Source organism: Cavia porcellus, unplaced genomic scaffold (assembly GCF_034190915.1).
Source record: "Cavia porcellus strain 051 isolate PalLab524CR breed Dunkin Hartley unplaced genomic scaffold, mCavPor4.1 scaffold_3, whole genome shotgun sequence".
NCBI classification, from domain to species: Eukaryota; Metazoa; Chordata; class Mammalia; order Rodentia; family Caviidae; genus Cavia; species Cavia porcellus.
Window position 1 is genome coordinate 76,026,752 of NW_026947486.1, and position 12,301 is coordinate 76,039,052.

The 12,301-nt window shown below is 37.1% G+C and overlaps 1 protein-coding gene and 1 long non-coding RNA gene across 4 annotated transcripts in view; one reads left to right on the plus strand and one right to left on the minus strand.

Moving 5' to 3' along the window:
• Positions 1-12,301, minus strand: part of Lrch2 (leucine rich repeats and calponin homology domain containing 2) — a 104,348-nt gene that overhangs the window by 57,255 nt on the left and 34,792 nt on the right. For all 3 annotated transcript variants that reach the window (XM_023564155.2, XM_013150181.3, XM_013150180.3), the window contains exons 4-5: positions 7,916-8,021; positions 7,696-7,832 (exon numbers count right to left, since the gene is read on the minus strand). In XM_023564155.2, coding sequence (XP_023419923.1) covers positions 7,696-7,832; positions 7,916-8,021 — 243 coding nt within the window. The remainder of the gene's footprint in view (positions 1-7,695; positions 7,833-7,915; positions 8,022-12,301) is intronic.
• LOC106027193 (uncharacterized) overlaps positions 1-12,301 on the plus strand; it is a 146,328-nt gene that overhangs the window by 36,539 nt on the left and 97,488 nt on the right. The window lies entirely within an intron of this gene.

Below are 12,301 nucleotides of genomic sequence, written 5' to 3' on the forward strand. Positions count from 1 at the left end.
CTTCCTGACATTTGAGTAAAGTTTGCATGTAGAAAGCTAGAATTATGCCTTTAGTCTGAGAAGGCACCATTCAGGGCTGCTGCTAGGCGTCATTCTGATAACAGTTCTATGAATGTACTCCAATTTTTGTCTCCTTAGTCTTTTCTCCTGGCTTTACTGAAATATGAGTGCTAAAAACTGTATAAATCTAGCATATACAATATAATGTATTGCTATATGTAAACATTGTGAAATGACTGCCACAACCAAACCAATTAATATATTCCTCATATCATATACTTATCTTTTTTGAGTAATGTGAGAATACTTAAGAGCTACTTTCTTAGCATATTTCAAGTACAAAATAGTTATTAACTATAATTACCATGCTGTACATTAGGCCTATGAGATATCTTGTAAACACTAAGGAATGGCACTACTTAACCATGATCTCTCCTTTCCTCTACCCCTCAGCTTCTGACAACCATTTTACCCTGTCAGTCTAAGTTCAATTTCCTTTTAAAAGATTCCATATATAAGTGAGATCATTCAGTATTTGTCTTTCTGTGTCTGGCTTATTTCACTTAGCATAATGCCCTCAAGATGCATCCATATCATGGCAAATGTCAGCATTTCATTCTTTAGGTCAGAATTGCACACACACGCCACACACATGCACATGTCACATCTGTTTTATCCATTCCTTTGGTGGTAGACACTTATGTTGTGTCACTAAGTACTGTGAATAATGAAACAATTGCAGATAACAATTTGATACACAAATTTCATTTCTTTTCAATGATTTATAAGTTATCTTATTTCCATTTCCTGGTACATAGCTCCTACACAGAATCTTTTAAGTGATTAAGTGTCCTTTTCTATAGTAATCAGATGGCAGGCTAAGGAAACCAGGAGAGCTTCAGGATGTAGGGTTTGTAGTTAGGGAAAGCAACCAAAAGATTAGAAAGCTGAAACATTCAATCCCACCACCCTCAACCCCTATCACCTGGGAGGAGAAAAGAGAAGAGACTGGAGTTTGAGTTGATGCCAATGGCCAATGATGAATCCAATCCTGACTACACAATTAAGCTGCCCTAACAACCCAAAAAGATGGGGTCCTGAAAGCTTCCAGAATACGTGGAGGTGTGTGCAGTCTCACCTACCCACAGTGGGCATGGAAGCTTCACAGTCCTTCTTCGCATACCTTTTCCTAAGCATCTCTTATACTATTCATATGTATCCTTGAAATACCCTTGAAATACAAACAATCAGTAATTGTATGTAGTGCTTCTTCGCATTCTAAGAAACACTCTAGCAAATCATTGAGTCCAAGGAAGTAGCCAGTGGGTCAGAAATATAAAAGGAAGGTACTTTTGTGGGAGTGAGTCCTTAACCTGTGAGATCTGAAGCTATCTCCAGGTAGAAGTGTCAGTACTGAAATGAATTATAAGATATTCTATATGCTTTAAAAAATGCTTGGTGGCCATGAAGGTGGTGAGAAATCCCTATACATTTTAGCAATCAGAGGTTATGTATTCTGTGTTGAGAACTAAAATAAAAAAACTGGATTTTCTATCTTTCACAGATATATATTCAGAAGTGGATTGTACAATCATATAGTAGTTCTACTTTTAACTTTTTGAGTTAGTTTCATATTTTCTTCCATAATGGTTACTTGATTTTATATTCCTACCAACACTGTACAAGGGGACTTTTATCGCATATCTTGACCAACACTTGTTACCTTTGACTTTTGATAACAATCATCCTAAGAGACATAATGTGGTATTTGTCAATGGTTTTGACTTACATTTGCATGATGCTTAGTGAGGTCAAGCATCTTTTTATAAAGCATCTAGTCAACTCTCTTGATCATTATTAAATTGGGTTCTTTTGTCTATTGAGTTGTATGATACTGATATATTTTAGATATTAACCCCTTATAGGACACATGGGTTACAAATATTTCTGAGTATCTATAAGCCAAAAAAAAAGTGTGCCCTCTTTTGGAAGCCTTTCAGGGTTTTGGTCCCTGCCTTTCATTTTAGAGATTATTCCTAAGATTTCTACTGATCCTTGGTTGTCTGCTTACTTTCAAGAAAGACAGTAAAACTCTGGAGAACATGGCGGACAGACAACAGCAACTACTGAACGCTCTCTAAAGGCTCGGCTCAGAGGCCAGGAATGATGCGGACTAAGGAGATACGAACCAGTAGAGATATGCTCTGCTGACTCAGGAACAAACTGGGCTGAGAGAATCCAACTTGGAATACAGTCCTGGCGCTAAAATAGGAACAGAAAAATCTCGGTGTGGAGGCTCGACTCCGCACCATTGGAAACCGCGGTTTGGATTTCCCGCCGCGCGGCGGCCGGCTACCTCCACAGCGGCTCGGCAAGGAGAGACGCGACCGCCGAGCTCGGGAACGGAGTCGGAAACGCGACGGACAGGAAGGAAGGCTGACTGGAGGCGAGGTGAGCGAGGAACTGACTCCCTACCGCAGTCTGACTCCAGCGGAGGATTTTCTGGGCGCGGGCAGTCCTGTAAGAGCAGGGCGCGGCGGCAACTGCAGCTGCACAGTTCCCTCTCGGATGGGATTGGTGAAAGGTGCCTGGCCGGAGGGACGCTGCTCGCGGACCCCCTAGGCTGGCCTAGCCCAGATCCCAGAGCCTGACGGTGGCCCGGAGGAGCGACCGACTTCCGCGTAGGCTGCCTCCTCCGCAACTCCCTGGGGCGCAGCAGTGAGCTGGAACAACTAGCCAGCGCAATTCGATCAAGCTGTAGCTGACAGGCAGGGAAGCCGGGCCTCCTGTGTAAGATTACATTTTATAAGGAACAGAAAATATGGGGAAGGGAAGCAACAAAAAAGGCTCCTCGACCCCCAATCCTGAGAATCAGGCAATAGTGGACACTGTACCAATATACATTAAGCGCCATTTAGAGAGCCTCATAGACCAATTCAGGAATGAAGTTATCAATGACCTGAAGCTAGAAGTATGCAGAATAGTTAGAGAAATGCTAAGCACCACCCAGGAAAAAGCAGATGGTGGAGTGGAAGAACAGAAAAAGAGGGGAGAATTGCTTGATGGAGAAAACAGAGAAAGCATGGAGTATGTGAAGCAGGTGCAAAGGGACTATCAAGAAATCAAGAAGTCTACCCAAGACTGGCATAACAGCTTGAAAGAAACTAAGGACAGACTATCTGAATTGGAGGGCAGACTTGAAACATGGGAGAATGAAATGAAAAACTTCTTAAAAATAACAAAAAAACACACAGCAATAATACAAAGACAAGAAGATGATAAGAGGAGCCATAACTTAAGGATTAAGAACATAAAAGAAGAAGTAGGGACACAAACAAGTGAACTACAAAAGCTACTCACAGAAATAATCCAGGAGAATTTTCCTAATTTAGCAAAAGGTAAAGATACTCAAATGTATGAGGCATACAGGACCCCAGCTACCTACAACCCTAACAGAGAAACACCCAGACATATAATAATAAAAATTCCAGAAATTCAATACAAGAACAGAATATTAAAAGCTGTAAGAGACAAGAAACAGATCACTTACAAGGGAAGACCCATCAAAATTACAGCAGATTTCTCTTCACAAACCATCAAATCACGAAGAGCATGGGGAGAAATAATTCAAGCTTTGAAAGATAATAATCTCCAGCCAAGATTGAGATATCCTGCACAACTGTCCCTGGAAATTGATGGAAAAACGAGGTGCTTCCAAGATAAAGAGGAACTGGGGGAATTTGCAACCACCAATTCAACCCTACAGAAAGTATTGCAGGATATTCTAAAAAAAGAAAAATACAAAGAACCCAGAAATAGGGGCGGGGAGGCCACAACGAATAGAGCAGAGAACAAAACGAAGAAGACAAACTGACAGCTACTGACAGAAAAAGAGCTCAACAGAAATGAGACAGAGAAGATTGGATGATAGGAACAGCTTTTTTTGGAGAAAATGACATCTTAATAGGTAATGCTGATTTAGTACCATCTTGTTTTGAAGTCTCATCTAGCTTTTGTTCTTCTGTCTCCAATGGTCTAAACAGGTTGTAGCTTATTGGATTTTGTTATGTACGATAGTATAAGAAAAAACCTTTTAAAGACAAGGAGATTATACAGAGACCATTGTTCATTTTCTGTTAGTCGATTCTAAATACTCTATAATGCTGTCATTCTCTTAAATGGATTTACATTGTTTTGATATACTTAATGCTACAGTATATGAAGTTGTACTCAAGGACTTCAGGGAGGGAGTCAATATGGTAACCATTTTTGGGTCAGGATTAGCTGGTGGTGAAACACTATTCTGCTTAAATGGTTATGTTTTGATCTGCCCTGTTTCGCTGTTATGCCCTCTTTTTTTCTCAATCTCCACTCCATTATTTACTTTTTTATTTTTATCCATTTAATTACAGGGAAAAATATAGCAGGATATAATATAGTAACCCACTTTGACTTTCTATTATCTCGATTTGAAGCCCTGTATTACTCTCACCATCTTGTTTTTGACTGAGGTTCCTATATTCTGTTTTGCTGGATAGTATCAGGTTCGAAAGTTTAGGCATCAGCTGAGAAGATAATGAGATTCATTATAACGCCCATTCTCGTTGACTTTTATCTACTTTTGAAGACCTACAATATCTCCAATGTTTTGGTTTTGTCGGTTTTATTCTTTACGGTTTTGTTCAATTGTATTACAACTAATGATATAGGCAATTCTATTAGAAATAGCGGGAGGCATTATGGTAACCATTGTTGATCACCTTGTATTATGTTTTTTATATTATCTATTATGTCCACCCTTTTGACTTGACCGATTCTGTTCTGTTATGTCACATTTGGTTTTACTCTCTTCCAAAAAAGCAACAAGAACTGTGGGAGCAATGAAACCCAAAATGTGTAATAGTCACTGTACAAAAGAGAGGAAAAGAAAGTGCTCTAAACTATATAACTGCATGTATATTTAAAAGTATAAGATAGAAAATGATATCACAGAGTTTTATTGGATCATTGAACAGAACTGTTTGCAGTATCATTGTTGGAATGTCCACTCTACAAGCTTTAATTTTGTGACTTGAACAATTATTTCTAAGATGGCAATATGTAATCCATTAACTAGTGATTTCCTACTGTGCATTTTTTTATTCTGTAAACCTGTATAACTTGTACCCCTTCACTGTTTTTTTTTCTTTCTTTTCTTTTCTCCTTAAATAAAAATTAAAAAAAAAAAAAAGAAAGACAGTAAAAAGTCAATTGGAAGCTCTAAGTACATAGAGCTCATACTCTATGTATTGATGGTGATCTTTCATTTATATCTGGTGATCCAACAGGCCCTGGCCACTTCATCAGGTGACTCTGAAAGATCACTTTACAGATGAGTGTTTTCTCCTGATTCACTCTATTTACCAAAGAAGAAAGCCTCTATTCCTATCTGAGGTATATGTGAGAGGCTGCAGGCATTCTCAGACCCAAGGGGGAAAAGTCTACAGGAAAGTTCCAACATTTAGTTTGCAATCATTCATTATTCTCAGTATGGAGTGTCCAGTCCACAGCTATATCTATACAACCAAGCCCCTATAACACAGTTAATGCATTTCTTCTCTTGAACCACTCTCCCTCTCCAGTTCAAGTTTTAAAAAAAATGGAGCAGATTCTTTTCTATGTACAACTTGAACAGACTCCCTGTTCTCATTCTTGCAATTAGTTGCTAACTCTTGTTATCTGTGTTATAGAAGAATGAACTAATCACTAATAGCATCATAAGAGAATTTAAAATTTTAATTTATAGAACTGTAGATTGCTCAATGGTGCATCCAGATGTCCATTAGCATCAAGAAACCTAAAAAGCTGACTTATCATGAACCTATGAAAATACCAGTTTCTACTCAAACTCCCCCTTCGCAATCTTCTCCCTTGTAGTATTTCATCATCATGCTTGCTGAAGGAAGGTGGATCTAAAACTTTGCCCTTCATTTTCTAGGTTGAAACCTCCTTTGCTCCAAGCACTGATGTTCAGTGCTTGATGTTTGTTGTATATCAGGCACATGAATATGATTTGGGGGTTCAGTAACATGTGGAGTCCCTAATTCTAGTTCAATCTCTTTTAAAGGTACACTGTCCAGTATAGTAAACACTGGCTACATGTGGCTATTTTAAATTAAATCTGAATAAAACTAAAAATTCAAATTATCTATCATTATATATAATTTCAAGTACTCAGCAGCCACTGTGGCTACCACATTCAGCAATGTAGAAATTCAACATTTCCATCACCCCAGAAAGTACTAATGGCAATACTTCTCCTTAAAGTAAACTCCAAGGTTCTTCCAAAGCAAGAACTGCGTTATATGGCTACTGAGCTAAAAGCAAAATTTAAGGATCTACCTACAACTTAGAGTAAATTCTAGGCTTCTGCTGAGGCCAGTGAGGGGTAGTTATGTGGCAATGGGGCTAAGGGCAAGAATTTGAGACTGCATAGTGTCCAGTATGGTAGACACCAGCCACATGTAGCTATTTAAATGTAAATTAAAATAAGTCAAAATAAAATAAGTTTAAAAAATGTCTCCCTAGTTGTAATAGTCATATTCCAATCATTTAATAGCCACATGTTGGGGGGGGGTGCTGAAGATACAGCTCAAAGTAGAGTACAAGGTACTAAGTTTGATTCCCAGGACACCACCTATCTCAAAATAGGCCACATGTGGCAAATAGTGACATTCAGCGAGCACAGATTACAAAACATTTCTAGCATTCAGAAAGCTCTGCTGGACAGCACTGTCTTGCACAATCAGTCCTTCATTCCTATGTTCAGAGTTACATATTACCTCCAATACCTGAGCCATTCCTAGGTTTGACACAGTAAATCTACTCACTTCTTGTTGCCTTCTCTCATTGCAGACCCAAGTTGAAGCCTTCCCCATTCTGCTATAATATCTACTCGCAGGACCCCAGTCAACCTTTATTAGACTCACAAAAGGTAGCCCCTCGGGAATGAGTGGAATATACCTGTAGTGGAAGGAAAAGGCAACTTCTGGATGTATGCAATCCCTGAGCCTGGGCACACAGCTTTGAAGTAGTGTGACCTGCTGCTTCACTGGCAAGTACTTCTTAGCCAGATACTCTTGTGCCATGAAAATAGAGGCGACAGTCAGTACTATTCCATCTATTTCACATTTTCTAAAATTCTGTTGACATCTCTTTTCCCACTGACTCTATTGCTTGCCATTCTGGGCTTGTATCTCAGTTTAGTCCTTAATTATCCTTTTTGTTGCTCCCATAAATTTAATTCCATTAAACTGGAATTTTTAGGTCAGGTTTACTATTTTCCATTTGTGTCTTGTTCTTTTTGTTATAATTCCATCTCTCAGTGGCAAGAATGTGTTGCAATCAATCCCACAAGTCCCAAGTAGATTCATATCTGAATAATAGAGTCTATTTTTTAAGAAAACATTGACAATAAGAATTAACAGTTCACAAGCAGAAAGCCAATATCTGGGTTGTCCAAACACCATTCTATAACCTACACTAAAATTCATACTCAAGTCAAAAAGTCACTGCTTAGAAAACTTCCTTAGATAACAGTACCTAAATAATCAAACTTACCCATCTTGGTGTTTTTTTATTTAACAAACATAAAACATAACAAACATAAAATTATGAATGAAAATGAGAAGAAACAAGTATTTTTTTGTTACATACCTGCGCTGGTGGTACTTGCAATGGATTGTTATCCAAAATTATTACTTGTAGATGATGCAGTTTCCTATAACAAACTGGAATTTCTGTCACTTTATTACAAGAGAAATCCAGTTTGACCAAAGGAAGATCTCCTAACTCTGTTCAGAAATGAAAAATGAATAATTTAAAGGATATATAGTTACTCTTTTATTCATATGAGTAGAAATACTGAGCATCTTACCATCTGGCAAAATATGAAGGTTATTTCTTCTTATGTTAAGTTCTCTGAGTGAATGTAATTTTCCCATTTGTTGGGGAAGGACCTGAATCTCATTGCAACTAATATCCTAAAGAAAATAAGAGAGTAAAACTTTAACAAACTGAGAAATATATTCTAATTTTTAAATTAGAATATATAGCTAATAGCTAGCAAAAGTTACCTCTAATGTTATTTCTAGAAAATTTATATTTGTAATGTTATGAAGTCAATATAGCACAATCAGCACAATTTTCTCTATGTAAAACTTTGAAATTATAATTTAGAAACTACATAAATTAATCTTTCAAAAACATCTTGGAACAACTACTCCTCACCCATTAAAACCAAAAATAAAGATGATACAGGTACTCTTTATACAGAGGTAAAATAAAAGACTGGTAAGTATCAATCACTATGATAAGTTATGAATTACTATAGTTGATTCAAGATATTTGGGTTGGTAAACGTTGAGAAAGTCACGGATTTACAGATATGAACTGGAATACTAAAGATTATGGTCAGGATCAATTTAACTAAATTGCTTTCCTCAAAGGAATATAAAACATGAAGAGTTAGGAACTCAAACATTTGTTCAGTGTTAGGAACTCAAACAACTCAAAGAGACTCTTAGAGGTCAAAATCAAGTGTCTCAGGATGCAATAAAAATGTAAGCTCTAATTTAAATGTGAACAATATCAAGTTACCATAGTAAGAAGATAAAGAACAGTGTAAGATAACTGGGTTGTCCTCTCCTTGTCACTTTCATAACCACCTCCACAAATAAGGGAAGAGAAATCTGCAGCCGATCTTAAGACAGCACTTATTCCAGGCACACTGTAACTGAGTCCAATTCTAGCTTTCCCCAAAAATGATATTAGTTTAGAGGGAGGGAATGGTGCATACATTCAGTTTCATAAAATGTAGAATAACAGGAATATCAATTCCAAAGAATATTAAAACAATGTAGAGAAGAACTCAATAAATATATTTCTGACAATGTATCTTATATACTTTTTTCAAAATATACTCGAAGCTTCTTTGAACAACAAATATTTATGAAATATTGTATGTGAGCCACTGTTCTAGAGGCTAGATACACATCAAAGAACGGAACAAACATATATTGCTGCACTCATACCCCCACATGGAGTTTGCATCCTAGCATGGGGAGCGGAGTAAATAATTTGGTAGAAGGTAGTAAGTACTATATAAAAAGTAAAGGAAAATGGTTTTGGTATAATAGTGGAAAGGAACATTAGCAATTTAAAACATCTCAAACAGAAAGCATTATTACTTGATAATACTGTTAGAGCTGAGAGAGGAGGCCATGCCAATACATAAGAAAGAAATATTCTACACCGAAGGAAAAATAAATGTAAAGATCCTTAGGTAGAGCACATCTGACATGTACAAAGACCAGCAAGGATTCCAAGGTAATCAGAAGAAAGTGAGCAAGGGAGAGAAAAGGACAGGAAATGGATATAATCTTTACTTTTACTGAAGATATGGGCAGAAACAAGAAACTTTTAAACAGAAAAATGATAAGATTTGACTTATGTTTTGATGGGATAATCTTAGCTGCAGTGAACAGAATAGACTATTATTCAAATGATGGCCATTAAAAGTTCGGGAAATGCCCTTTAAAAATAAATATTATTGCTTCTTTTCAAAGCTGCCTGATAACTGAGCTTTCCATAGAAAATCTTGAGAAATTTGACAGCTAGTTGCCGTTTCCCAGAAGAAATAAACCCAAGCACAGGAAACTGACCTACTCCGAAGAGTACTCTATGAAATACTCTGCTAGAGATTAGAGGCCAGATAATGTTTCCTAGTAACAGAATTTTACATTTGGTTGTCACATTCTTATGGAAAAGTATCGTGGGAAAAAATTTCAGTAACATAAAACACTCATGAATTCCTTATACAATTTACCAATGTTAATTAGCCATCCTAATGCTACCTACCCATCTACTCTTACTGATTTCAAGAGTTTAAAGCATAATAATTTTGTAGTGCTACATAAATTAACAGTATTTATTATTTGATACTATTAATTATTTGATATTTTAAAAGTTCTACTACACTTAATAAAAAAATCTAAAGGCCTTAAATAGTTTTGATATTTCATATACCTACAATTATCTCATGTAATATAATTTAACACATACACCCAAAATCTGGGTGTGGTGGCACATACCTATAGTCCCAGCACTCTGGGAGGCTGAGGCAGAAAGAGTATAAATTCAAGCCCAGGCTGGCCAATTTACGGAGACTTTGTCTCAAAAGACAAAAAAAGTAAATAAAACGAAAAGTGTTAGGGCTATAGCTCAGTGCAGAAGCCCTGTTTTCAGTCTCCAGTAGCTCCACCATCAAAACAGGGCTAAAAACTCAACGAAGGAGAAGGCGGAAGAAGCTAAAGAGAGAAAAGAAGGAGGGAATCAAGAGAGGGAAGAGGGAACAGATAAAGGAATTACAGAGCAATAAAATCTTAAAGTGTAACATTTATAAAACTTTTAAAAACATTAATGGTATACAAGAAAAAGAAAGTAAACAACTCCTTTGACTGCCAGTTTGTTAAATTACATCTGGAATCTCAATTCATATTTGAGTATAACGTTATAAGAGACTTTTAACAAAAGAAAACACTTTCAGATTTGAAACACCTAAAAATGTCAGAGACAGAAAGACAACAACTATGTTTATGCTATAAAAAACAGATTATTGATAAAATGGATAATAGACACACACAAATTACAAGCAACCAAAGGAAGAAAGGTCATTATCATCTGTATTTTATTCAAATGGTAGTCCCAGGATCAATACATAAAAGTGATAGGGGAATGCAGTTTGTGTCAAAGTAAGATTAACATCAAATAGTTTTGCAAAGAAAAACGGGGGTAGCTTAAACACACAAAGAGCTATCTACCATTGAAAATACATAATAATGCCAGGGATTCATGTATTAGAAAGTGGTTATATATAATCACTTCTAAAATCTTTCACCTCAAAATTTTATCGTTCTAAAAGGTGAAATTCAAGAAAATTTCTTTGTATCATAATCTGATATGAAAGCATTCCTTACTGAATAAAAAGTATTCCTGATTACTATTTGTTCCTCCTATCTATCAAAATAAGTTCCTCTATTAGTCAGCTTTCCCATTGCTCAACACTGTACTCAACACTCACAATTTAAAGGAAGAAAGGTTTGCTTTAGCTCATGGTTTGGGAGGATCCAGTCTATAATCACCCAGCTACAAGGCAAGAACATTATATTTGAAGGGCTGTTTTATGACTAAGGTGTCACTATATAATGGCACAGGGTAAATATTCTCATTCCAAAAGAGAGAAAAAATCCAACCAAACAAAACCAAAAACCAGCAGAGCAAACATTAAGTCCTATACCTCCGTGTGCATCATACTGAGCACATGGTAGAAAAATGTCAATTCCAAGGAGCCTGAGTGACCCGACCTCTATGGCTTTGCCAGTTGCAGCTTGCAAGGCCTCTGTTGGACTGGCTGCACTCATGACTTGTAGCTTTCTTTGACTGATGTTCCATATTTCTGGCATCTCCAGTTTCCTGGGGTCTCCACTGCACCTTTGCCTTTATTCCCACAACTTCATATATTGTTTTCTCAGGAGCTCCTTCCCTGGCCTGCCATGAATTCCTCTGATATCTGGATGGAAGCCTCCTGATAACACATCTTTTGCATCCTACATGCCAGTAAAACTGGTATCAAATGAATGATGACACCAAGGTCTGCTGTTGATGGAAGCAGTTGCCAGGCTCCCTTGGGCCATGGCTATAGTGTCTGGATTGCTGAGCATGGTGAAATGATCCCAGGAAACAAATTTCCTAGGAGGAATGATCTCATTTAGCTCACAGTTTAGGGGATTTTAGTCCATAATCACCTGACACCAAAGCAGAAACATTAGGATGGGAAGGACACAGGCGAGTAAAGCTGCTTAGTTCATGGTGGCCAGGAAGCAGAGCAAGGAAACAATGTCAGAGAGAGATGGGAAAGGGAAAATACATAGTACTCAAGGCTACACCTCCATGACCCAGCCAGGTACATGTGACTAATCTGCTAGGTATTTCTTAACCCAATGAAGGTGACACAACAGGATTAATGGTTTCAGTTTCTGTTACAAAATTTCAGATAAATCCCTCAAGAAAACTGTCAGCCCACCAGACATAATTAAATCATATTTCTAAATACTTAAAAAATCTGTTCATTAGAAAAGCATTATTCAACAGAAAACAGAAAATAAAAATAAACACACAATGATATACTGTGTTAAGTGAGGGAAACCAAAAGATAGGAAAATAGTTCAGTGCTTTGGCTTAGTTCAACATCCTGTAGAACTAA